At 36.8% G+C, this 27,188-nt stretch overlaps 3 protein-coding genes across 3 annotated transcripts in view; 2 read left to right on the plus strand and 1 right to left on the minus strand.

Moving 5' to 3' along the window:
• The window catches only part of oxct1a (3-oxoacid CoA transferase 1a), a 54,928-nt gene extending 44,709 nt beyond the window's left edge, over positions 1-10,219 (minus strand). The window contains exons 1-6 of the mRNA XM_089119543.1: positions 9,999-10,219; positions 8,708-8,816; positions 7,950-8,040; positions 2,336-2,471; positions 2,019-2,168; positions 1,779-1,885 (exon numbers count right to left, since the gene is read on the minus strand). Coding sequence (XP_088975669.1) covers positions 1,779-1,885; positions 2,019-2,168; positions 2,336-2,471; positions 7,950-8,040; positions 8,708-8,816; positions 9,999-10,097 — 692 coding nt within the window. The 5' untranslated portion in view covers positions 10,098-10,219. The remainder of the gene's footprint in view (positions 1-1,778; positions 1,886-2,018; positions 2,169-2,335; positions 2,472-7,949; positions 8,041-8,707; positions 8,817-9,998) is intronic.
• An 801-nt stretch (positions 10,220-11,020) lies between these two features.
• Positions 11,021-16,867, plus strand: rimoc1 (rab7a interacting mon1-ccz1 complex subunit 1). The gene is made up of 6 exons (XM_039680568.2): positions 11,021-11,207; positions 13,618-13,727; positions 15,327-15,473; positions 15,719-15,850; positions 15,936-16,050; positions 16,428-16,867. The coding sequence occupies exons 1-6, from the start codon at positions 11,117-11,119 to the stop codon at positions 16,661-16,663; spliced, it is 831 nt and encodes a 276-aa protein (XP_039536502.1). The 5' UTR covers positions 11,021-11,116; the 3' UTR covers positions 16,664-16,867.
• Positions 16,868-18,885: 2,018 nt separating this feature from the next.
• On the plus strand, positions 18,886-25,075 carry fbxo4 (F-box protein 4). The gene is made up of 7 exons (XM_039680555.2): positions 18,886-19,122; positions 21,193-21,425; positions 21,548-21,771; positions 21,891-21,966; positions 23,279-23,448; positions 23,600-23,784; positions 24,747-25,075. The coding sequence occupies exons 1-7, from the start codon at positions 18,982-18,984 to the stop codon at positions 24,828-24,830; spliced, it is 1,113 nt and encodes a 370-aa protein (XP_039536489.2). The 5' UTR covers positions 18,886-18,981; the 3' UTR covers positions 24,831-25,075.
• Positions 25,076-27,188: the final 2,113 nt, after the last annotated feature.

The raw sequence follows: 27,188 nt of genomic DNA on the forward strand, positions 1-27,188 counted from the left end.
TATGCCTATTGGCTGTCCTGCGGCAACTGCAGAAGCCTATTGAGTGACGTCAGATCCACTACGTCACGTCCTGAATCCGAGCTGATGCATTTGCTAATTGCTATCGCAGGCTGTGGTGAGCCTCGGCCTTGAGTGGGCAGCGCACGCACACAATCGACTGGATGGATGTTTCCTGCAAAAGGGGCTCCACCGTCTTATTAGGTCTCACCTTTTCTTCCTGAACTTCATGATGCTAAAGACAGAGGATACCACTCTCTTCCTCCAGTAGAAGAAGCTGTAGCCCGCCCTCTGCTGGATGGCGAGCTACCTTATAAAACTATGCACAGCCGCGATTATACCACCGCTGGGCAGGCTGTCTCGGCATTACACTCGATGGCCATTCTGCAGATCTTCCAAGCCGACCTTCTCCGAAAACAGGATGCGGAAGGATCGGAAGCTATCAGCAAGCCGGATTTGAGGAGCGCTACAGACATAGCTCTTCGCACCAATCGTGGCCTCTTTTCATCGTGCTTCAAAGATTATGCAGTAAGGATGGCTCGATACCACAATTGTGGCTTCAGTACGATACTAAATCGATACCACAGGCTCACCACGGCCTGTGACAGCAGACGCATCAGCTCAGATTCGGGACGTGACGTAGTGGCCGTAAAGTGGATCTGACGTCACCAAGGGCCTCTCTCAATAGGCTGCTGCAGTTGACGCAGGACAGCCAATAAGCACACAAGCTGTCTTGCCTATGTCTGGATGCTGCCGCAACGCGTTTTACATGAATGCAAAATTAAGGATAATTTTTGGCTTCAATATCTCGTGAAAAAGAGGTTTTCCTCTAGCTAAGATATTACGCAGTATTCGTTCCCACTTCTAAGAGAACTGAGGTTACGTTAGTTCTCAAGAGCTCAAAAGGTTTTTGCGAGCGAATGCAAAGTTTTTTGGGGGAATGCCGTCGTTTTTGCGAGGGAACGCAAAAGCATTGACTTATTATTTTCCCCACCCTCTCAGATATTTCAACCACCATGTCCCTTCTGGGGCTCTGTAGTTTTTAGCATTGATAATAAGGAGAAGAATACGAGTAAAAAGAAGAATAAGAAGAAGAATAAGAAATGTTTCTTGAGCACCAAATCAGCAAATCAGAATGATTTCTAAAGGATCATGTGACACTGAAGACTAGAGAAATGATGCTGAAATGAATACATTTAGGAATAAATTACATTTTAAAATATATTAAAATAGAAAAGAGATATTTCAAAGAGTAACAATGCTGATATTACAGTAACACTATTATAAGTAATATTAGCATAATATGAATAATATTGCAGTAAATATATTTAATGTACATAAGACACTTTTAAAAACCTTACCTTGGCCCTAAATCTCTACATGGTAGTGCATTTAAAACTGATATTTTTCTTTTTTTTTCTTCTTCTTTAAGTATTTTACCACTATTTTTTTAACATTATTTTCTGTGGGTTGTTTAATGAATGAAAAAGACTGGGTTTGAAGTTACAGCTATTTTAAAAGTTTGCCTTGTCTACTGTGTTTAAAGTTTTTTTTTTTTTTTCTAAAATAAGGTACAGTTTTAAAAAGTGTCTCATGTGGCCTTGCCTTCAGTGTGGGTATGTGCTAAATGGAAAGAGTAAGGTGAGAGAAAGGAACTATTTTCAGGTTTGGGCAAAACACCAACCACACCAGTGAACATGTGATAGTGTTGGGTTAAGGAAAACAACTTCTAGTCTGTCTACAGTAGAGCTGAACAACCTCAGAAGAACAAGCATTTGTACCTGAAGATGACATTTCCTGCCCTATCCGCTTTCCAGGCTTTGATCAGAGCAAAGTCTCCCGTAATGGCTTTTTCCATGATGAAGTGTCGGCCATTAAATTCACGCACCTGAAACATGACAGCGGCAGTACATAATAGATCCAATGTCTATTTTTACTGATGCTATTCAGAACACCTCATCTGAGACATGCGCTGTATGACTGCATCACTCAATAAAACTGGAAGATAAGCGACAACTGACCTCTCTGGGTTCACTAGCGATGGCAATGGTTCCGTCCTTGTTGTATTTGATAGGAGAGCCTCCCTCTTGGATGAGTGTGCCATAGCCTGTGGCAGTGAAGAAGGCAGGCACACCTGCGCCACCGGCCCTGATCCGCTCAGCGAGCGTGCCCTGCCGTCAACACAGTAAAATGGGTAAACAAAACCTTCCTGATTGGATTTTTTTTCGGAAGAATGGTACTATAAAATCTTTAGCATACATAAAATGGGCAATAAACTTGCCACTGAGAAGAAAGGTTAAGTGTTTATTCTGAAGTTACGGGTAAAGGATGGTCTCACCTGTGGGGTCAACTCCACCTCCAGCTCGCCACAGAGATACTGCCTCTCAAACTCCACATTCTCCCCCACATATGATGAGATCATACGCTTGATCTGTTTGGTCCGAAGGAGCAGGCCCAGGCCAAAGTCATCCACTCTGTTTAAAACGTACAAAAGATGAAAAACTATAGCTAAATATTAGAGCCAAACCGATATATCGGCAGACCGATATTATCGGCCGATATTAGGCATTTTCCAAACTATCGGTATCGGCAGTTGTAATGGCCGATAAATGAATATTTCAAAAATAAAATAAAAACGGACAAAAACACGCTTGAACCATGTCATGAGTGTTGGAGTTGTATAGTTTGTCCACCAGAGGGCACTCTACACCGTTCCTGTTGACAACACTCATTGAGTTGGGCACGATACATACATTGCTTGAATAACAATTAAAAGAACATCCCCATCAGTTCTCTTAACTCAAAAAAGCATGACAAAATTTGTGACTATCATGTCCAGTTAAAAAAAAATAAAATAAAAAAATATCGGCCGATATATCGGAATATCGGATTTTAAAACCCAAAAATATTTCTATCGGTATCGGCCTTCAAAATCCTTTATCGGTCGGGCTCTACTAAATTATGTCCTTCTGCAATATATTTCTACCAATTCGGTGAATACACAACTAATTTATTTTATTATCACTTTATTCAAAAACATATTTTTCCTTATCTACAACTATTGACGTCACAGATCAGGAGAGTCACTAGAGGTGAGACTGTGTGCGTACTTGGTGATATTGGCAACATCACAACTTCCCGATGTCATCGTCTTATGGGTCTTGAATGAGTAACCACATGACATTTACAGCTCAAGTTGATTGGCTCAATTCAACCTGGCTGGGAAACTGAAACTTTCAAATTGTATTCCTAGGGTCCAGCACCATTCAAAAGTTTGGGGTTGGTAAGATTGTTTTTAATGTTTTTGAGGTTCAACAAAGCTTCTTTTAATTTTGTTAAAAATACAGTAGAAAATTAAACTTTTAAAAATATAATTCATTCCTGTGATTTTCAACAACATTACTCCAGTCTTCAGTGTCATGTGATCCTTCAGAAATCATTCTAATATGCTGATTTGATTATCATAAATGTTGAAAACAGTTATGCTGCTTAATATTTTTGTGGATATTGCGAAGCAGTTTTTCAGGATTCTCTGATGAATAGAAAGTTCAAAAGAACATTTATTTGAAAATAGAATTTATTTGTAACATAAAATTTCATTAGTCACTTTTGAACAATTTAATGCGTCCTTTCTGAAAAAATTATCAATTCTTTCAAAAAAGAGGGTTTGAATCTACAAACTTTCTGCTGCAAATCTTGATTGTTAACCACTAGGCACACCACCTTCAGATAATGCCTAACTGCAAACAAACAAATATATATTTCCAGAAAACCAATGTCCAATTTAGGATGAGCTATTGTTGGAAAAGTTGCACTTATTCCCTAAATTGGTCTAAAACCAGTGTCCAATGAGCATTCTGTAGCAAACAGGTCATTAAAATTCACAACACGCAAGAATACAAAGACAAAGGGCACAAAACTCCTTTTTACTGCTAGAAACATATGAAACATCTTACAGCTCTCTCAGACTTCAATTCAGTGTGTGCGGTGTCTTGGCACAGTTACAGAAGCAGTGACTCAAAACTGATTTTGTCATTCATTAACAAATAGCATGACTTATTGAGACTTGAAAGGCACTGAGGTATGAAAATGTGCAGTAGTGTAGATCTGGACATTTTTAACACTGTTAAAACCGGTGAAACACGAGGGGGGTAATGTTTGGTGAATGTGAATAGAGACATTTTATAAGTTCAAGTACATTTTCAAAATTAATTCGATCAACAGGGAGCACAGAATCTTCATGTCACGACTCATTCAATGGACCGAGAAAGGTTGCAATTAGATGCATACTGTGTCACGTCATGTTCTCATTAACTCTAATGTGTCTTTTTCACTTTTTCTCCCGCCAGATAAGTGACAAAGCCTTTTTCTTTTTTGTGTGTGTGTTTAGAGACTAGTTTTAAGAGAAGTTATCAAGGCCGTATTACTGTATGTGCTTAATATTTACTGAGGTAAAACAAACTGATTCCAAAATTGCATAAAAAGCTCAAAAAACATAAATGATACGAGTGATTTTGGCTCTGCCAATGAAAAAAAGATCAAAGCAAATCAAAGAAAAATAAACCATTGTGTATTTTTAATTTATTTATTTGAGAAAATTGTTAAAATGAATGATTAACTGATTTACTCATAAAAACATGCATATAAATAAGCATACTTCTCTACTAGTTAAAGCAAAAAAAACAGTACAGAGACAGGGCGTAAAAAGTCAACAATTCAGCGCACAATCTCTAAAGTAATGAGCAAGCAACATTTTAAAAGTATCAGCAGGGTTGTTAATGGAAAAAAATATATAACATAGTATATAGTCGTGATAAGATGAAATATAACTTTAACACGATTATAAAGCCGCAAAGTGCCTTTTCATAAATTTAGAATACATTTTAGCAATGCACAAATACCACTTTTTCCAGAACGAGTCCGATACATTCATTTTTGGTACTCACCGATACCTGTATTTTCAATGCATTTGTAATTTTTTGTAAATATTGGCTAGAGAAACCTAAAGAATGTAAATCATATTAGTTGGCTTAATTTGTTAATCAAATATATATTTATTTCAGTTATTTTCATGCTTAATTAAGCCTGCTAAAATGTATTGTATGAGCTTCTGTTACTTTTACTGTTCATATTTGATCTGTCATTTACTAGCATAGCACATACTTAAGGCCCGTACACACCGGGACGAATATCAGCGCGCGTTATTCGTCAGCGTTTTTCAACGCGTTTTTTGTGTTCACACCCAAGCGTTTTTCGCTGACGATGAGCCGAGTGAACATGCAAATTCATTCCCTGACATTAGATGACGCTTAATGTAAAACAGAAATAATAATAGAATACTATACTAGGGTGATCATATTCATGTCTCAATGATAGAAAAAAACGAATGAAATAATGATAGAAATAATGTCTTCTGTAAGACAAATAATAAATATAGAAAAATAAATATATAAATAATAAATAACTAAAAAATGCCTCCAAATGTAACAAAAAATAGCTCTCACAAACTTACAAAAACGAACTAACAAAATCTATTTATATCTTTAGTTTTCATTTTCTTTATCTTGCTTTTCTTCCTCATCCACCTTGTTTGCCCATCTATATTTTTCTGTAGAACTGATCTTTCCCAGCAGTTTTTGTTTGAAAACCAGGACATTTTCATCACTTAAAAACAGTCAGGACAGGACGTGGAAACAGGACATGTGTAACGCAAAGTTGAGATGTTGCCCAGAGATAAAAACATAGCAGTTGTCAGATGAACAGATGCACGAGAGACGAGAGTTGTCGTATTTCCCCGCGTTTAATAAAACCACTCAAACGTCACACTCGTCCTCCTCATACACGGGGATCGAGCGAGAGAAAACAAACAAACAAGCATCTGGTCACAATAGAAAAATAAAATAAAAGAAAGAATACAAAGAGTCGGCAGAGCGGTTCTCCTCTCCTCACTTGTCAAAATCTAACTGACATTACGCACACTATGCGCAGTTCTCATCTCAACTCAGATTTCTATAAAGCACAAAGTGACCGTTTTACATATGTCCCGGGAAAACAGGACTGTTGGTCACCCTATACTATACTATTATTACATAAATACTAATATAAATATTATCTTATAGCTCTTTGTGCTCCGAGACCAGCAGCTCAACATTCATCTTGCCCATACAGTAGGTATCTTGTCTCTTCTTCGCCGTATGTGTGCACTGCTCGGCAAGACCGTTTTGTGTTTGAGCGCCCTCAAGTTGTGTTTTACTGTAACTTCAGAAGTACCAGACACGTGAGCAAACCCGCCGATCTCGTTGGTCGGATAGGTTTTGACGCGGCGCGTCAAACCAAAAAAACGAACCCGAGGCGTTTTTTTAAAAATGACGCTTTTACGCGTGGCGTTTTTCGCGTCGGTGTGAACACTCACATTGGCGCCCATTGTTTAGTCACGAGGCGTTAAACGTCGACGAATAACGCGCGCGAAAATTCGTCCCGGTGTGAACAGGCCTTAACATTAAAACAAAGAAGCAGGTTTATTAGACTACTCTCCCTTCAAGACCGAATGTATGGATTCCATTTTGAATATACTGTCTACATTCACTTGAGATAACTGACTTACGCCAAGACGGGCGTTTTTACACAATTTTGTTTGAATTCGTCCGTACAAGCACAAGACGTGAAAGAGAACTAAATTCACTATTCACGCTCTGAGACTGAGACGATTCTGTGCGCATGCATGTTTAGGCCCAGTGTACTCCTCCTGTGCAAGCAACGCATGCTAATGGCAAACACTGCTGTGACACAAGTTTCACATTACAGGCTCACTGAGCAGCCTCTCTGTGGTAGACCAGAAGTTTTTTACCACAGAGATTCAGAACTCACAGAACAAGTTACAACAAACAATGCATTCAAGAACAGCGGGCTTCAAACAGTCAAGATGGAAGGGAAACAAATTTCAAGGGAATCAGAGGGGAAATTTCTATCTAGAAAAACAAAAAACTTCCTCTGAGGTTTTCCAAAAAACTAACTCTGGAAAAAAGCCAGATGTATTGAATTAAAAAGGGCACTTTTACTAGTTTGACATGCATGTCTGTTTTAAAGGAGTTGACATAAATAAATGGTGTGTATATATATATATATATATATATATATTGTTTGCATATTTAACATACACAGTCTCCTATTTAAGCCTAACTAAAATGATAACAATGGACTTCTTCAGCAGCAACCTACACTGGCTTCACTCTGGTCATGATGGAAATACAAAAAACTCAAAATAACATAACTGGCCCACTCTCAGAGATTATGCAAAGATGTAGTCATAACCAACCTGGGACAATGCCAGCACAGAAAGACCTATACATAGATCAGTGTCAAGTCACATGTTCAGAGCAGCTGCAACATAGCAGCAATAAACCAAACATCAACGTCCATATAAGACAGTAAATTAGACTGTATAACTACATTTACAAAACGTTTACTCTTTCTAAGAAGGAATCTTTATCATTGATCTCTTTGTGCACGCTGTGTTCTGTATTTACCAGTAGGTCTAGAGGTAATCTCTTTCTATTTGTGGTCAGTTGCGCACACATTCCCATTGTGGTTTAAGTGATAAATTCTTGTAATGACATCTAGGGGACAATTGATGTTATGGAGCTATACTTAGTGACCTTGGAAGATGTTTATCAAGAGTGACTGCGATTGTTTTTGTTATTTTTCCATCTTACAAATTTCTACAAATGGATTTTAAATCTCAAATCACAGAAGTATCCTTTCTGATTAAGCTCAGACTTTCACACAATCATGTTGTTTGCTGTATGTTGTTTCTGTTGTTTGAATGTGCCAGGAGGAACAGAAGTTCAGTGTTAGGCATATTGGTGGGGTACGATAATAAAGATGGTCAAGTTTAATCCAGTTACTGGTTTTTGACTGGGTTTAAGCTGTTGTTTACTTCTGAAAAGGCTTACCCTGCATTATTGCTGACTGCGGTCAGGCTCTTCACTCCGGTCTTCAGCAAACTGTTTATCAGATTCTCTGGAATACCACATAGCCCAAAACCTGTGAATGAAGGAAAAGAAATAATTAAAAAAATACTTATTAGCATGACCTCCTCAGCCATTTATCAGGCTGGTTGTTCTGTACAGATTTAATTTAATAATTAAAAATAGTATTAATAATATAATGCAATGTTTTTTTAATGTTTTTTTTGGAAGGAAATTAAAGCTTTTACTCAGCAAGGATGCATTCAACTACTCAAAAGTGACAGTAAAGACATATCTGTTACAAAAGATTGATATTTTCAAACAAAAAAAGTATATGATTTGAAAAAAAAACATTAAATAGCACAACTGTTTTCAACATTGATAATAATAAGAAATGTTTCTTTAGCACCAAATCAGCATATGATTTCTGAAGGATCATGTTACACTAGACTGGAGTAATGATCCTGAAAATTCAACTTTGCCAAAAGAGAAATAAATTACATTTTAAAAAACATTAACATAGAAAACTGTACTTTTGAATTGTAATAATATTTCAAAATATTACTGTTTTTACTGTATTTTAGATCCAATAAATCCAGCCTTGGTGAGCAGAAGACACTTCTTTTAATATTGTTAAAAAACATAGCTACAGACCCCAAACTTTTGAACAGTAGTCTAAGTAATAACTAAGCAAACAGTTACTGATTAAGATTGAGTTTATGATAAATCATAACCCTTGTTACCTCCCACAAGAATGGTTGCTCCGTTAGGAATATCTTTGACAGCATCTAGGGGGTCCGAATAAAATCGTCCGGACCGTTGACTTGATGTGGAAAAGTAACAGCCGCACGTCTGCCAACCACAAACATAAAGTAGAATGAATGAAACAGGCTGGACATTCAGAAGCACTTAAAAGCATGAATGAAACAGATTTCCACACTTGAATGTTAGCTATTTACAGTAGATTCCTAAATAATGCATATAAAAGTGAATTGTTGCAGTTTGATTTTTCCATGCTGACATTCACGTGATAAATCATCCTTGAGAGTCCAGCCAAGTAATCCATTTCATCTTTATTTGTTTATACAACAGTGAGTGTTTGACCTCACAATTGCTCCAAAGGACATGGAGAGGAACAGCTGACCACTTATCACTTTGTCTCAATAAATAATATCTGTTTATGTATATATAGACGCCTTGAGCAGTACTACTAAACAATAATCGACAAAAATACAGAGTTCTAGGAGAAACCATTATGACCTGTGTTATTCCTTGAAACATTGATTCAAAGGTTTCTGCTCTGTCTGTAGGCCTATATACTGTACTCCATGAACCCCACAGCCACATGACACAAGCATGGGACTCTCATATGTATGACTTCAAAACCAATGCTATCTTAGTGGTCAGGCCCTGGAGAATTATTATCCTTGTTCTGAGAACTAGTTATAATAGCAGTCTTGTTCACCTGTTGTGATATAAATGCGCCAAATAGTGAGGGGGGTTGGGATGAGAGTTGAGTTACTGTTGCCCAGTGAATAGTGTTTGCAGTGTTGTCAAGGTAGTTGTCCAAATAACATTTAAATATAACAAATAAAGAAATTAGAATTTACATTAAAGTTTTTGATAAAATCTGTGGTAGATATTCTGCCTCAAACCAGAATTGCTTAATGACCTTGTATTTCCAATCCAACATACATATAATTTAGTGACTCAAGAGTGACTCAAGATCTTGTGCTGATGTAGCTAATGGCTTGCTAAAACACAATGCAGCACAAAATGACCACTTTTAGAAGACTCTAGCTATATTCAATGATTTTTTTACTTCGAAAATATGTAAGTTTTACCACACATCATTCAAACAAAAGCAAACACATCATATATAATTATTTATAGCTTCCTTATACTATCTGAACGTCTCTCTTCCTTCTGCAATGGGTAGTAGGGCTAAAAAAAGACAAACATAGAAGCACCGACCGACACGTTCAACATCATGCAAAATTTCGTATGCACCATCTTTTGCTTCTAAACACCGACCTTGCCAACGGGGAATCGCAAGAGGTTGGTCTTGATCGTCGCTGTCACGTTCCTGAGGATCACATTCTCCGCTCTACCTAGCGCTTTAAAAGTCGCCATGTCTGAAAATTACAGGCCTAATTTTGTGTATAGTGAATGATGGTGACAGTAATGCCTCGTTGATCTCAGACAGCCGGGGGATGAGGTAAACGAAGGAGTGTCGGAGGCTCGATTAGCTTATTTGCATTTAACTCTCTCACTGCCATCTAACGATTTCCGATTCATTCTAATGAGTCGGATCTTTTTTTTTATTGTGTCGGTCGTTCATCAGACATGTCTGGATGATTCATTTCAGTACCGTACTGAATCTTTCGGAGTGGTTCCAGATTCAACAACTCACTTTAATCACCAGAAATTTTAGTACATGACCGACTTTCAGTGGTCCAGATAAAGCAACTCAGTGAACAGACCAACAGTATTTGCTTTAAGCGTACAGCATTTATAAACGACCCACATAAAACTGATTTCAGTCAAGCAGTAAAGTAAATTAATTCTAGTATTTTTTTTTATGTAACTAGGAAAAAAAAAATATTCTAAATGTGTATACACTACTCATAATTTTATTTCATAGAGTAGGTTTCTATTTAAACAAATAGTTCCAATATAGAATAACAATCAATAACAGGGAGAAGAAAGAAAAATGACAACAATGACAACAGCCAGGCCGAATGCAGACTTACAAAATACAATAAAAACAAATAAAATTATACAAGATACATTCATCAATAGAATGATGAGCACAAAGGCACGTGGTGCATAATTACGTCATAACAGAAAATAATTAATGAATCTTTCTTTGAACTGGTTCTTTTAACTGAATTGTTCAAAAGAACCGATTCGCAGAAATGAATCGGACTTCCCATCATCACTACTGCCGACGACATTAATTTCAATTCACTGTTATCAAACACCAAATATTGTAATTTGGGGTAATTTGGATACGGGTGGAAAAAGTAAGCTTCTGTTTGAAAGTAAGTGCCAGGGGTCCCATTTATGAATGAAACGAAAGAACAAAACATCCCAGTAATCCCCCGCACGTGAGCAATCGCGCGCTCGTCACGTGACTGTCGTTTGCAGTCATGGCCGACGACTACAGACGAAGCGTCGAGCTGGAGAGGAGGATTTTTGAGTTAGATAACAAGTGTGCCACACTTCGAACCGAGAAACCAGGTAACCGGGAATCGTGGCGTCAAATGTGTAAAACCAGATTCTCGTTATTATAGAAAGTGAGGTTAGTTGGGCGAATCAGCCCGTTGTTGTCATCGTTAGCTAGTTAGCTTAGCCGCTCTGCGTTAGCATTCCTGCGAACCACAACAAATATTTCCATTCCATTCAATAACCCTGTTTATACGGGGCATGTTTGACTAACTAGTTTACAAGAGCATCGTACTAGTCATTCGAAACCGTGCGGTATTTTAAAAGGCAAATCATGTTTGTTGTGTGCTGTAATTTTTCAAATGTTTGACTAGCTAACGTTAGTTTAGATGCTGTTTGCATGAAGTGAATTCGCATGTGGTCGTGCAGTTTACAGAACACAATAATGCATGCATTAAATAAAACACTGTATACGTAGCTTTAGTTATTTTAAGGTAATATTATAGGTGTAACGTTAGCCATAACTAGCATATCTTTCCAACGTCCTTATATTACAAATTGTGAAACGCTAAAAGGAATGTAACGGACAATCAATCTTTTTAGCAGTCAGGCAAAAGGTCATATCATATAAAAAATATTCAACAGTCATAGTCTGAAAATCTAAAATGTTGCTGATTGCTGCACTATTACTGTAAAGGCACTGGTCTTTTAGAACCTGATAGTCACATGTAGTTTACATACATACTAATGCATTCTTGTCTTTGAAGTCACCATGAAATAAAATTTTTAAAACGTCATATTATGTATTATATTTATCATTTATTATGAATGATCTATCCGTGCACATGGTTAATTTTTTATATAAATGAATGTGTACTCGTAATCTTTAATCAAAATAACTTCCCCCCCCTCTTCTTGCAATAACATTTCTTCCCTTCTCTGATGATGTGTTTACTGGCATGAAGGTGGTACAACCTGTAAATCACAAAACAACAACCATCCAATCAACTCCTGATGGACAATATCAAGTACCGGACTGCCTTTTTTTTTTTTTTCAGGAAGCCTTTTCACTTGTATATGTCACTATAAGGAAGAAAAGATTATCACAGCTTCCGTTTCATGACGACTTTTTTTCCCCATTACGTATATCGAGGTGAAAAGGGTTCTCGAACAAGAAAAAAAAAGATAATAATAAAACTCCTAATAATAATTAAATACTTTTAAAAGTTTTGATTTCATGGTGACTTTATAAGATTCTATTAAAGTAATATGATTCTCGGGAGGCTATATAAAACCGAGCAAATTACCCATAAGATTTTAAACAAGCTCTTTTCAGGCAGAGGGCAGAGTTATTTTTACAGTGCTATGGCGCTTTTCCCTTACCAGTACCAACTCGACTCGGCTTGGTTTTCACTCTGTTTTCCATAGCAGACAGTACTGCCCGAATTGTACGCGGTCGTCATAGCGACGCCTTTCATTCCTCATTGCCCTATCAAGCTCTTGCTGGATCCTCTCTTCGGCAACCAAACAAAGTAAAGTCTGCACCTCTTCGTTTGGCCACGGCGTATTCTTCCGAGTTGGCATAGTGATAATTGTAAGTTTAGTAACTCTGGCCAAACTATTTAAAAATGGTGGGGTTATTCTGGATACTCCATCTGGCACGTGCAATGGTGCGCGCGAATGGTGATGATTCGCTCTGACCAATCAGCAGACAGCATTGTTTTCACGTCACATTGTAATATCGGCTCAGCTCTCCTTCGCTCGCTTGATACAAAAAAAAGTACCCGAAAGCAGGTACAACTCTTACACAATGGAAAACCAAACAAAGGCGAGCCGAGTCGAGCTGGTACTGTGTAGTGGAAAAGCGCCACTAGTTACATCTTTGTCATTGTGACATTAAAGGGGTAGTATAATGCCCTTTTCACAAGATGTAAAATAAATCTCTGATGTCACCAGAGTGTGTATGTGAAGCTTTAGCTCAAAATACCTCACAGATATTTTTATATAGCATGTTAAAGTTGTCACTTTTTGAGGGTTAGCAAAAGCACACCGTTTTGTTTCTGGCCCTTTAAATGTAAATGAGCTGCAGATCCCGACACAGTGGGCGAAGTTTTAAGAGTCTGTGTGTTAGCAGCTCCGTACCTCCTGCGTTGTAACTTTCAGATGTTGTTTATGCTCAAACAGCCACATTACACACTAACTATCATAATCAACCACCCCTTTAAATGTTGCTATTTGTTGTTTTGTACCAAAAGCTGTCTTTCAGGTATCTTATTACAGATTTACACTCATTAAAATGGCTAATAATTAATATTTTCTTTTTATGAACATTGGACAATGATATAAAGCCTGATTCCACAGTCATTTAGGACCGAAGCTTTGCCAGAACAATATAACCTTATCTCTTTTTCTTATACATCCAAATGTAAATTATGTTGTTGAATGCCCTCTCTGTTATATATTATTGTTTTTTTTTTCTTCCTAGATGATGACTACTTACAGAATGCCTCTTCCATACTAGACAAGTTGAAAACCTATTATAGACATGGAGGAGAGAGCAGCAGCCTCCCTAAACTTCTGCAGGATTATACACAGGTATTTCACATAACACACATCTCACACTGCAGAATTTTCATAAGCATAGCCTAATCATATATTAACATGTTCAATGTATGAATAATACAGTTAATAACATGGACATATTGTATTGTTTTTATTAGTATTTGAATATCATTTAAATATCATTTTTTTTATATCAATATCATTTTTGCTATATTGTATGGCACTGTGGCACAAACTGTAACCTTTATATTGTCAGCCTGCCCGAATCATCTTTGTAACACAGTTTAAGATATTTTAGATTTAGTTTGAGAGCTTTCTGTCCCTCCATTGAAAATGTATGTACAGTATACAGTCCTTGTCCAGAAAGGAAATAAAATGCAAGTCTTCCAAAATGCAGTTTGCATCTACCTCAGAGACTGTAAATGAAGCTCGGGCTCAGCAGCATCTTACATCATCAGCGTCACTGAACGCGGATTGACAAAAGAACCAGAAGACAAGACAATACTGAATAAAGTCGTTGTTTTTGTTATATTTGGACCAACATATATTTTCAATGCTTCAAAACATTCTAACTAACCCACTGATGACACATGGACTACTGAAATAGTGTCTATTTCCTTTCTGGACAAGGACAGTATATACCATACACACATTTTCAATAGAGGGACAGAAAACTCTCAGACTAAATCTAAAATAACTTAAACTGTGTTGCGAAGATGAACAGAGGTCTTAAGGTCTTGGGACGAATGAAATCATTTACATTTTTTGGTGAGCTAACCCTTAAAATAACACTTTAGGCGGTCTTATGACCTAATGTGATAATTAAACCGTAAAAGTTAAATAAATGACAAAACATGGCACTGTTGCACATTCTACAGGCTTGTGGTTTCAAAGTAATTCACAATCATTGAATGCCACCCATTTATGCCAAGTGATCGCACATTACTGCTGAATTATGACTGTGTTTACATTATGATGTTTATATTTTAATATGGTGTAGATTATAGTAAATGGATATATTATCTCATGTTTTTGAATGAGCAGCTGGAAATAGTAGGGCATAGACATTTTATAATAAGAGTCCCAGTGTTTTGGGGCTTGCTTATAGTTAAAAAGTTCCACATTATGCATAACTTTTTTTTCTTCTGGATATTATTTGTGTTTTGGTTATGCAATAAAGGTAATCTGGCATTTCATTTCAGCCAGTCACAAAAAGGAAAGCCTACAGGCATTATTTTAAATTCATTAAATATGGAGATTTTCCTAGAATCGGTACAACAGTCTTTTTATTGTCTTTCTTTAAACAGATTTTGTAGATACTGTATGTTAGTTTGTCTCTCTCACGTGTCTTGTATACTTATTTCTACCTGCAATCAATTTGCTGGTCTGTCTGTTTGTATCATGTGTAGTGTATCCTTCAGTCATTCTGAAAAAAAAAAAGTATTATCTTGAACTTTGACATTAACTTCAAATGTGCACTTACCATGTTTTGCCCAAGCCTGATAAATTGAGTGAAAAAATACACATTTTTGGAGGCTTTTTTAAAAACTCTGCAGACCCTAATTTTGATGCAATCATTGTTTTGATGCAATCATTGTGGGTAAAATAATTGTTTTACCCACATGTCTACAGGTTGTCTTGGACATTACATTCTACGAGGAAAACAAGCTTGTAGATCAGGAGTTTCCTGAGGACACTTCTCCTTTCAAAATCCAGCAGTTACTACAGGACTTGACAGAGCCAGAGGTGTTAGCAGGGCGACTGGTACCTGCTCAAGAGGTGTTGTGTTTCCCTATCTGGAAAAGATCTTTTCTTGGAACAATTGGTGTTATTATTTGCTGATGATTTCCTGAGCAATACATTTTTTTTTACGTTTTCACTATAAGTGGGTGTTCAGAATAAATATTCTTTACTTAAACACACACAGTATACGTAATTGATCGCCCACAGACATCTAGTTTCAGAGCTTAATTGGCATAGACTCTTCTGTGAGTAACTAGTGTGAATCTTCTGATTTGTCTCAGGTGCAGTCTGTGCTTGGACTGGAGCTGCTGGAATGCCTATACTGGAGGCGTGGGGCATTATTATATATGTACTGCCACACACTACACCAGCGCAAGCAGTGGATCAAGAAGAACAAAGCCACATTCCTTAAGGTTCTTTCCCCAACTTCTAACTCCACAGTGCCAGTTTTAGTGGCCATGAATTGAGTAAGTGTTGCAATGCTCCATGTCTTCACAGTGTCTTCAAGAAGGTGTGCGTTACCTTATGAGAATGTTGCAAGTGAGGAACTCAGTCAAGCTGAACGATGGTGTGGTTTTTCATGACTCTGCAACCGCCAATTTTCTGGCAGAAGGTACATCTTCGCAAATGTACTTTCTGTTCTAGAACTGAAAACCAATTGATTGATTTCTGTGGCGTTTTGTTTCGAATTTGGGAACTGAAATCTCCAGACATGCCAGTTATTGCGTATGCACTGACTTCAAAATCTGTCTCTGCGGATGCAGATTTTTAATGCAGTATCTGCAAATATTTGTTTAATTACAAAGAGATTTTCTATCGGAAAGATGTGTCGCTATACAAGAATAAATTACACAGTTCTTGAAGTCATAGTAACAGAGGTTTATTGGAAATATGTGTCGAGATTTGTTTATTAGTTTATTCATTTGTATTAATCAAAATAAGAAGAATGTATTCTTGACTAATTCCATTTTTTACCCTTTCCCCCAATAGGTATCTTTTCTGATACTCACTTGCTTACAATGATGTACATTGGTGAGATGTGTTTCTGGGCAGTGAAATATGAGGACTGCAGCATGGACACCACAGAGCGCAAAGAGGACAGGCTTCATTTCCGAGATATTGGCACACAAATCCTCCATAAGTATGTGCTGGCATGCGAGGGGCCACTTCAGGGTCAGGGCTGGAACACGGAGAATGCCAAGGAGATCCTTAGTATTTTACAGTAAACCTGGAGAGAGCTTTTAGGAGAGGAGGTTCACAAAATGTCATTGTTCTGAAGCTAGCAAAAAAAAAAAAAAATTTAAACAAACAAAAAAGATTAAAAAAGAAAAATACTGAATACAAAAAAGGCACTTATCTTCCGGTCCAGATTTGCTTTCTGGATGTGTGTTTTCGCTGAGAATGTGGAATAATACTTCTAATGTAAAATATAAACAAATAACTATTTGTTTAAGGAAACAGTTATTCCAGCTGAGAAGCATCACACAACTTTTTATTTATTTTTATTTATTTATTTTTAGTTCATTTATATATGTCATTTATATATGTTAAAAGAAATGGTACAAATGAGATGAGGGGGAGATGCAGATATATGTTGCATATTTAAGTATTCGTGACCATTTTTAATTATGGACCTTTTCTTTTTAATAACATCTTTGTATATGACACCTCTTCTGCTCACTTATTCAAAGTTACATCTTTACTGCTTTCTTTGACCAGATGTAATGTTCAGAGATGGGAATTTGGATATTTTGATAGTATACTTTTAAAATGCTAAACTTTTTGGTCATTATTCTTTTTAAAAGGAAGTTTTTTTTTTTTTATGTCTTCATTGAAATAAATTTTGGGTTAAGAAATGTGAATGTGCGAGTGATATTTTGGTTTCACATGCATTTGGATGTTGTTATACCAGAAAAGTTATTTGGAGTGTTAATAGATAAAGGTTGCTGATTGCCTTCATGTTTCCAGTGATTGTCAAAAGGTTTCCAGACAAATGATCTCAAGTTGTATCTGTATTTTATAACCCTCATTGCTAATCTTGTAATGTTAACATAGTAACAACTAACATTCATAAAGCTTCAAGGTGAGGCAATTAAAAAAAAGCATAACGGTTTATTTAACTGTCCAGCTTGAGAGTTCTGAAAAGTGCAAACACTTTTGGTGCTGGTGTAATATTCATAAGACAATATTTATTTTCAAAACTAAGACATGTGCTTAATGTGATCTCAAGCTTACATTGCTATCAGTTTTGGGGTAATTAGCTACCCTACATAATGTTAGTGCCTTTTACTGGTTAATATGATTTTGTTGAATGTGTACACTTGTTTGAAGTAAACACACAAAAGATGACTAATGGGTGGTTGTGATTAACATTAATACTGTGGGGCTTTTTTTCTCCATGCGCGATTTCCAAAAACGTCAGACATACAGTAGTTGCTCTGTAGAGGTATCCTTCAACTCGAATTTTATTTCTAAAGCATTTTCAACAACATAATGTGGAACCTAAGTCTAGTACAGAAAGAATAAATTGAATAATAAAAACAAACAGAACCAATGAAACATGTTATAACTCACAACAACTTACAAAAAGTTTGAATGCTAAAGAATATAGCACACTCTTAAATACAATTAGTGTTGGAGATAGTTTTATAGACAGAGGAAGGTCATTCTAAAGCCTTTGAGCTGCTACAGAAAAGGTCACCATTACATTTTAAGTGAGATTGAGGAACCAAAAGATGCATTTGTTCATTTGAATGCAAAGACATATTAGATACAGACTGATTAAATCTGAACTTACTCTAATATGCTTTGAAAGCATAAAGCGGCACTGTAATAAATTCTGCATCGTAGGAAACCGATGTAGTTTGATATGCTCATGAGTAATGTCCTCTAGTAGTGATCTACACAAGTCATTAATTATAACTAAATCTGCAACATTGTGACTAATTGCAATCTTTGGCTAACGGGCACAAGATGGATAATATTATAGGGTTATCAATTTAATAATTCAAACATAATGGAAATTAATTAATTCAATAGACAAATTAATAGACGTTTGAGTATTTTAAAATGTGTTCAAATTAATCATTTTCGAGTTGAAAAATAAATGTGCATAATTTAAAATGTAGATAAATAACATTGTAAAAATTAGTTCATAATTAGTTCATTTGTTCCATTTTTATGTTTAAATTGTTAAATTGATAACTTATTCTTTTTATTTTATTTTTTGTGTGTCACTCCTAGTAAGTTAGTCGTTTTTTGTTTGGTTTTTTTTTTTTTTTGTATTTTTTGTTTTTTCTATTGCAGTGTCTTGTTTTCAAAACTACAATTCCCAAAATGCACTATGTATGTGACGTTGCATACACGCCTCAGATCATAACACAAGAGACGTGTAACTTTGACAGTTCCGGGAAAAGCCAAAGGAATACTTCAGATTGCACAGCTGAGAAATACCATGTACTGAAATAAAGCAAATTACTCTATTAAAAAGGTTACATATATAGAAATCCGTCTTAGAAATTGTTTACAAATAAGTGTCAAGAATATGCTGAGCCGATCTATAGTCGTACAAAGTCTTAGGAGTATTAGAGATAGGTTTTTTGATACAAGACGACAAAAAGATGAGCAAAGTGATGTTCAGGGGACAATTGATGACGTCACGTGCCCCTCTCTGGATAATCTGTCGGTAAGGCACGATTCTTTGAATTTCATAAGTATTTATTTACCTGACGCTTTATTAAAAGTACACAGGCTACGACGGCACATGTTCGAAATTTAATACTAGCTTACTAGCAAACTGTATTCATGTCAATGTACATTACCACATCATCACCTCATCACTTTGTATATTTAATTCAACAAATGTCAACAACAAAAGTTTAAATAGAACACAATAAAATAGACAAAATAGATCACATCTGATTACTCATTATTACTTCTGCTTCATTTATCACACTTGAGATGGATGGTCAAGTGCATTTTCTGAAACGTGTTTATGTAGAGAATTTCCATACTGTGCACAACATGCTGCAGTAAAAGTAAGAGGAGTAGTATGTATACTACATATAGATAGATAGATAGATAGATAGATAGATAGATAGATAGATAGATAGCTAGATAGATAGATAGATAGATAGATAGATAGATAGATAGATAGATAGATAGATAGATAGATAGATCCACCCCCCTCCCCAACACCAACACGCACTTCCTAACCAGTTTGCCAAGTCGTTCCCCTCCCTGGCTGACATACAACTTCCCCAGCACACCACTGCATAGAACAACACACAAAGCACTGGCGTGGCCACAACCGACTGAAAAAAGTCTGCTCTGACCTTTCCTGTATGCTGCAATGCATTTACATGTAGTCATGTACTGACCAGACTCCCAGATAGATGTACACCTGGACCACCTCAATGCCCTCCCCCTCAATTACCACAGGTAGATGATTTGACTTACGCCTCCCAAAGTCCACTATTATCTCATTGGTTTTGGATGTATTGAAGATGAGATCATTGCACCTACTCCAGGTCACCAACTCTTGAGATGACCGTCCTGTATTCCTCCTCGCCTCCTCCCCTCACACAAGCCGCCACCACATCAGATGTCATGTCATGAAATGTCATCAGAATATTTTTGTATATGGCATGATGATGTTCTCTATGAGAAGTCACTCTGATGTATATAGGGTGAAGAGGAAAGGGGATAACACAGTTCCCTGGGGGGCTCTAATGCTTGTTTCCACATTGTCTGACACTGTGTCTTCCCCATTCTGAAGTAGTGTGCCCGGCCCGCTCTGTCATGTAAAGGATGATCCATTTGATGAGAGCAGGCTCCATGCTCAAATTCTCAAGTTTATCTCTCAGAATCTGAGGCTGGATGGTGGTAAATGCACTTCAGCCTCACAAATTTCAGCCTCACATACCGCCCTGTTGCATCGAGAAAAGAGAGGGCTCGATGAAGGTGTGGGCCCAGGAGCCGGAGGAGGAGCCTTTCGAGGGTCTTTATAATCACAGACGTCAAGGCCACTGGTCTGTAATCCTTGACCCTGGAAGGGGTCGCCCCCTTAGGCACTGGCACAATGCAGGATGTCTTCCACTGCTTCGGCACCTGACTCTTCTGGAGACTCCAATTAAAGAGTGTGTGCAGAGGAACCGCCAACTCCGCAGCACAGTCCTTCAGCACCCTCGGTGGTAGTCCATCTAGTCCATCTGACTTGCCAGCCACAATCTTCTGAGCTCCGTCCTCACGTCCTCCATGCTAAAATAACCACTATTGGCTATTTCAGCCAGGCATGAGGCAGCAGCAGAGGTGGAACAGCCACTGGGTGGAGCATGGAAGGAGGCAGACTAGACTAAACTGCAGACTGGAACATGTCTCTAAATTATCATTGTTGTTATTAGTGTTATTTAAACTACAGTTCAGAAGATAGGGAGTAATTAATACTTCAGCAAGATTGCATTAAATCGATCTAAAGTGACAGTAAATACATTTGTAATGTTACAAAAGATTTGTATATCAATGCTCGACTTTATACTCATCAAAAAAAAACATTTTAAAACATTTTCAACATTGATAATAATAAGAAATGTTTCTTGAACACCAAATCAGCATATTAGAATGATTTCTGAAGGGTCATGAGACACTGACTAATGATACTAAAAAAAATTCTGTTTTACAATTACCAGAAAATATATTCAAATAAAAATCAGTTATTTTATTTATTTATTTTTGTCTTCCTTATTTAAACACACAGGTTGACATGCAGTTTCTCATTATGACCTTCCTGTCCCCGCAAGACCTCTGCAGACTGGGAGGCACCAGTACCTACTGGCGGTCAATGGTTCGAGACCCTGTCCTGTGGAAGTACTTCCTGTTGCGTGATATGCCGCTCTGGCAGTCAGTTGACCATTTATCAGTGCCTCATGTCAAGCTCACTGGCTCAGCTGTGCTGGATGACTCTCAGATGCAGTTTGATTATATGGCGGAGTAAGTGCTTAACGCTGAGGCAGATGGCACTTTGATATCGGAAATAATTAGCTCTGGGAGCAGCTCTGTTTATGTTGTGTTGGGAGATTACTAATATATTATCTTTGGCACGGCACACACAGGTATTTACGCATCTGCCCGGCCTGTCGAAACCAGTGGCGACACCAACCCAGGGCAGCATTTGAGTCTGTGACTTCCTTCTTCCAGTCCTTCGTAACGGTTGCAGAGCCACAGTTCGCCATGTTCGGCCCGGGGCTTGAGCAGTTAGAGATTTCTCTCATGACCACCATCATGAATTCCCCTGATGTACTTCCTATAGCAGGAATACCTCAACGTCAGATTGATGGTACCCTGCAATTACTTATAGTTTATTCAAGTTGGTTATTTAACTGAATAAATGAATGTTGTGTGCTGTGGTTGCTTTTTCTGCTGTCCTGCTTGATGGGATTTTTTTCTTTTTTTCAGGCATTGGATCAGGAATCAGTTTTCTGGACAAAGATCAGCACAGATTCAATATTGTGACTTTATATTCGACTAACAGGTAAGGAAGAGGATAGTTTGTTCTCATTCAGAAGTGTTAGAAATATACACTACTGGGGGTCGGTAGGATTTCTTTTAAATCTTTATTTTTGAAATAAATATCTTAGGCATTTATCTGATCAATAATATAATAAAAACAGTAATAATGTGACATATTATTGCAATTTAAAATAACGGTCTACTATTTTAATATATTTTAGTATAATAATATATATAGTTTATTTTAATATATTTTATTTTATATTTTAATAACATTTCTTATTATTATCAATTTTGAAAGGAGTAGTTCACTTTTAAAAAAACGTTTGCTGATAATTTCTCACCCCCATGTCATCCAAGATGTCCATGTCATTCTTTCTTCAGTCGAAAAGAAATTAAAGTTTTTGATGAAAACATTCCAGGATTTTTCTCCATATAATGGACTTCAATGGGATCCAAACGGTTCAAGGTCCAAAAAGACAATTTCAGTGCAAACTGTTCAAAGGGCTTTAAACGATTCCAGACGATGAATAAGGGTCTTATCAAGCGAAACGATCGCTCATTTTAAAAAAATAATAACCAAGTTTAAGTTTTATAAGCACAAATGCTTGTCTTGCTCTGTTCTGTGATGCACGTTCGTGACTCTCCTGTTCGAACTTGTTTATCAAAATGAATAAATCTTTTTTCGTGACATTTGGTTCATTCAACGAATGAAATGAACGAATTGACTCAGGAAAAGATTCGAACAGGAGAGTAACGAACACACATCACAGAACAGAGCAAGGCGACCATTTGAGCTTATAAAACTTAAACTTTGTTATTTATTTTTTAAATGAGCGATTGTTTCACTTGTTAAGACCCTTATTCATCGTTTGGGATCGTTTAAAGCCCTTTGAACAGTTTACAGTTTGCACTGAAACTGTCTTTTGGACCTTGAACCGTTTGGTTACCAGTAAAGTGCATTATATGGAGAAAAATCCTGCAATGTTTTCATCAAAAACCTTAATTTCTTTTCGACTGAAGAAAGAATGACATGGACATCTTGGATGACATGGGGGTGAGTAAATTATCAGCAAAAAAAAGAAGTTTTTTTTAAGTGAACTACTCCTTTAAATACGTTTGTGGAAACATTTTTTCAGGATTCTTTAATGAATTGGAAGTTCTAAAGAACAGAATTTATTTGAGATACAAATCTTAACATTATGAATGGTAGTTTAAGTTGCTCATGTTTTTATTTGCTTAAATTTTAAATCATTAATATCATTCTGAGATAAAGTGTAAATGTGTCACATAATCCAGTTTGTATGAATGAGAGTCTGTGTCTGGGGATTTAGGACGGAGCGAGAAAGAGCTCGCCTGGAGCACCTCAGTCTGCGCAGTAAACTCTTTGTCTATCAGGAGGATAGCGAGTCCAACATGCCCTTAAGCCTCATGCCCATGTTTAATCAAGTTTGCCAAGCCATGAATGGATTCATCTTTGTGGCAAATGCTGAGACAGAAAGAGGTACGATGTGCCCACTTTTAAATTAGAAGCTTGTTCTTCAATGCATTAAATTAGTTATGTTGACAATTATACAATTAGCCTGAAGCACTGTAAGGATATGAAGTGATATTCCAGTTTATACTGTACATCTCTCTTTCATATATTGGAGTAGCCGACAGAGGGTGGGAGGAGGAAAGTGCCCAGATCAGGGTTATGTTAGACCCTGTAATGGGTGCTGTGTTCCGCCCTATCCTGGTGCTCTCCTGTGTGTCTAGAGAAACAGCAGACAGACGCAGAATACCTTGTGTGACCGTTGCCCATCAGCTTCACCTCAGCTCACTGCCCAACCCCTGGATGGTAAGACATCAGACAGAAAATCTAGAAAATAATTTGTGATAAGAAATTAGAAATTGTGAGATAAGAATTGTGAGATTTGGCAAAAACAATAATCAAACAAACAGCATCACAGCATAAGAGACATCAAGATTCAAATTGTAGTTTAAAGCTACACTGTGTAACTCTTTTAGTTTATTCTTAGCTAAAAACACTTAGTTCTTTCAAAAATGTGTGCTCATTAATGTATATTTACTTCGTTCAAGTAATAAAGTATTCTCGTGAGTGTATAATATGCCATTGAAAATACATACGGGTAAGGGGTTCTAATGTCGGTCGCCATGTTGCCCCTCCATCTTGAAAGTACATTAGCCAAAGAGGGACATGCCCGTTAATTCAAGCTTCGCCTTTTGCATTTACGTTTGAGTTTACACTCATGGACGAGGTCGAACTGGAAGCCATGGTAATCTTGGACTACATTGGCCACCGTAGGTGTTAAAACGAAATCGGAATTGAGAGGAACAGGAACTAATATTCACTGGATGGCCATATACCTTTTCACCACTCGATGGTGGTAAAAATCACACAGTGTAGCTTTAAAAGATGTTTATTCTTTTAAAGGAGGCTTTGGACCTGAACCAGACAGCTTCTGCAAAGTCACTTCTCCTGTAAATTTCCGCTCCCCCCAATAAAACCAGATCTAGCTGGTTGGTTAGAAATACATTGGTACAACACCTGGGAAGTCAAAGGGCCCTCTGTCTTTCTGAAGACAGTGATCATTCTAGCCTCCCTTGGGTTTTACTGATTGCCCATGCTAAAGAGTTCAAAGGCTCTTCCTGACCATTTACTATGTATGTGTGTGTGTTTGTTCCTGCTTTTCATTCCAGGAGAGAAATACATGATTGAATCGAAAGAAAACCCCAATGTCTAATGAAAACTAAAACATAATGTTCTATAAGGCTTCAATATGTTTTGTGATGCTATAGGTTCAGGACACAAGTGCAGAAACACTGACAGGACTGCTGGATGGCATTGATTGGTTGCTGAGGCAGTCTGGAGTTAAGCTGTAACTACCAAGATTGACATTATACTGCTGGATGTACTATAGATGCTTTTTAAACATCTTTTGATCCAAAAGATACAAATGCATCTTTTGGTGGTGGCTAAAGTCATACCATGGAAGTTATCTACATATTTAATTGAACTGATCTGGTTGCACTTTTTAACAACTGACCTTTTGTTTTGTCTTAATGTTGTATTTTAATTGTTTTATTTTTTTTAAGTGAAATAAAAAATATATATATATTTGTTTTTTAAACAGGTGAATATACTTATGTTGTTCGGGATTATGATTAAGCAATATTACACAAGCGTGCAATTGTACTTAAAGTCGGCATGAAATGGAAGTTGATATTGTCATTTTTTTCCTTGTCGTGACGTATATCCGAGTGAAACGGCTTCTGAAATTAGAAAAAAAAAATGTAGGGCTTGATTTCGACCTTCGGGAATTGATTGGCGTTGCAAACAAAATGGAGGCAGATTTGAATGCGATTCTCTGAGAGGCGGTGTGGTGAAGAAGAGATGAGTCCCCCTGAAGAGATGGGTCCCACCTTAGGACCCAAGCGATCCGATTGGTTCAAAGCTAGTTTTATGGGTAAACGCTTTAGTGCCTGGTTACAAATTAGAGAAAATCACTTTATTATAAGAGACGTTTGAAGTACGTTATAACGAGTCATTAATGTATTTTAACTTATATGTTTCATATACTAGTATATAACCGAAGCTGTAGATTGTAAATTTAAAAATTTCTCGTTCTTAGTGTTTTTAGTTAGCTTACATAGTAGATAAAAGATAGATAGTACTTAGATAGTAAATAAACCACATATTTGAGCTTTAAACAACTACATTCTTGACTTAAAAACTCTTAAAATTACATTTAAGGTGGTTTCGATGGAGGAGGGAAGGGTAATGTATTTGATTAAAGATTATAAGGGTTCGTGCATTTTTAGAAAATAATGAAGTGCACAGATAAATCATTTATAATAAACACTACAATATTACATATAAAAAGAAGATTTGTCAAATTTGATTTCATGCCGACTTTAATATCAACACGTCTGTGATGGGACTGATGTGGCTGCTGATAATCAGAATTCGAACAACAGGAAGGTTATGATTGTGATGTTGATTTTATGAAACATGCACTTCAATAAAGAAGTTAATAAGCAACTTACATTTTATACAGAATTTTGTCTGATGCTCCAAAGCAGAACCAACTGAATCATAAATCAGTCTTTTTAAAAGAATCAGTTATGTGAGTGTTTCATTGACTCACTTGCCCCAGTTCCAGTGCTATGTGACTAAATACTCTGATATTTGCCATTAGAATGCCTCTCGACCAATCAAAATTGAATTCTTCAACTATGAATTTCCGCTTTTGTCCACAAAGAGGCAGCAGCCCCAGCTTTATTAAGAGATTGGTTTACAACAATAAGAATATTGACCTTGTATAACCTCATCATCTGGCTGGCCAGTTTCATTCAGGGTTGAGGTCATCCATTGGGCAGTGTCCTTTGTCTCTGTCTTCTCTTTGTCACCGACTCCCAGCCCTGCTCTCTTCCTCTGTTTAATTAAAGTGAAAGCCAGCCTATGCTTTCGGCATTTTGCAGAGGTAATATGATAAACTGAGTAATTAAGAGACTAAGCCTAAAGTTCAGCCTTACTAAAGGTCACGCTGCCACTAAGCATACTTAAACTGTCAAACTGAGTAACTTGAAGTTGAGAAAAATGAGACCCGGTAGGAGGATAAAGGTTGCCTTGAAGTTCCTTGAAGAAAAGAGGCAGGATTTTTATATTTCCAACATATTTTAAAGGCTGAGTGCTTGATTGATTAGACATGTACGTTTTAAATGACAAGTGACTATTTCTAAGTGCATATTTTTTTTTCTCTAATCCATTCCGAAAGGAAGAAAAATTATTAAAATATATTTAGTCCTTTTGTATCTCCTTTGAGGAAGAACAGAATTGTTTCCCTTGCAATCACTTCTCTTACTCATAAAATGATTATGTGTAGCAATAATCATTGTCTTGAAAAAAAAGTCTGTTTTAAAATGAAATCGTAATTGCTGCAATTTGGATGCATTAAGTCTAAGAGATGGCTGTCTGCTCTGTAATGAAATTTGACATAATGGAGAAAGTGTTGACCTTTCTGCATTAAAATGTTCCCTTTCATCTCTCCAGAAGCTCTTGCAAACAGTTTTCCTCCACGCGTCCCTCTCCAACTCATTCATGTCATGATTGCATGTATAGCAACACATAAAGTGCATTCTTCACAGCCATAAAAGACAGGCCTGAAATCTTTTTTTGGAAGACTTTTTTTGTCTACTAATCTATATGGATTATTATGAAATGCATTCATCACAATTGCT

The sequence above is a fragment of the Pimephales promelas genome, chromosome 14 (assembly GCF_988280905.1).
Source record: "Pimephales promelas chromosome 14, fPimPro1.hap1.1, whole genome shotgun sequence".
NCBI lineage: Eukaryota > Metazoa > Chordata > Actinopteri > Cypriniformes > Leuciscidae > Pimephales > Pimephales promelas.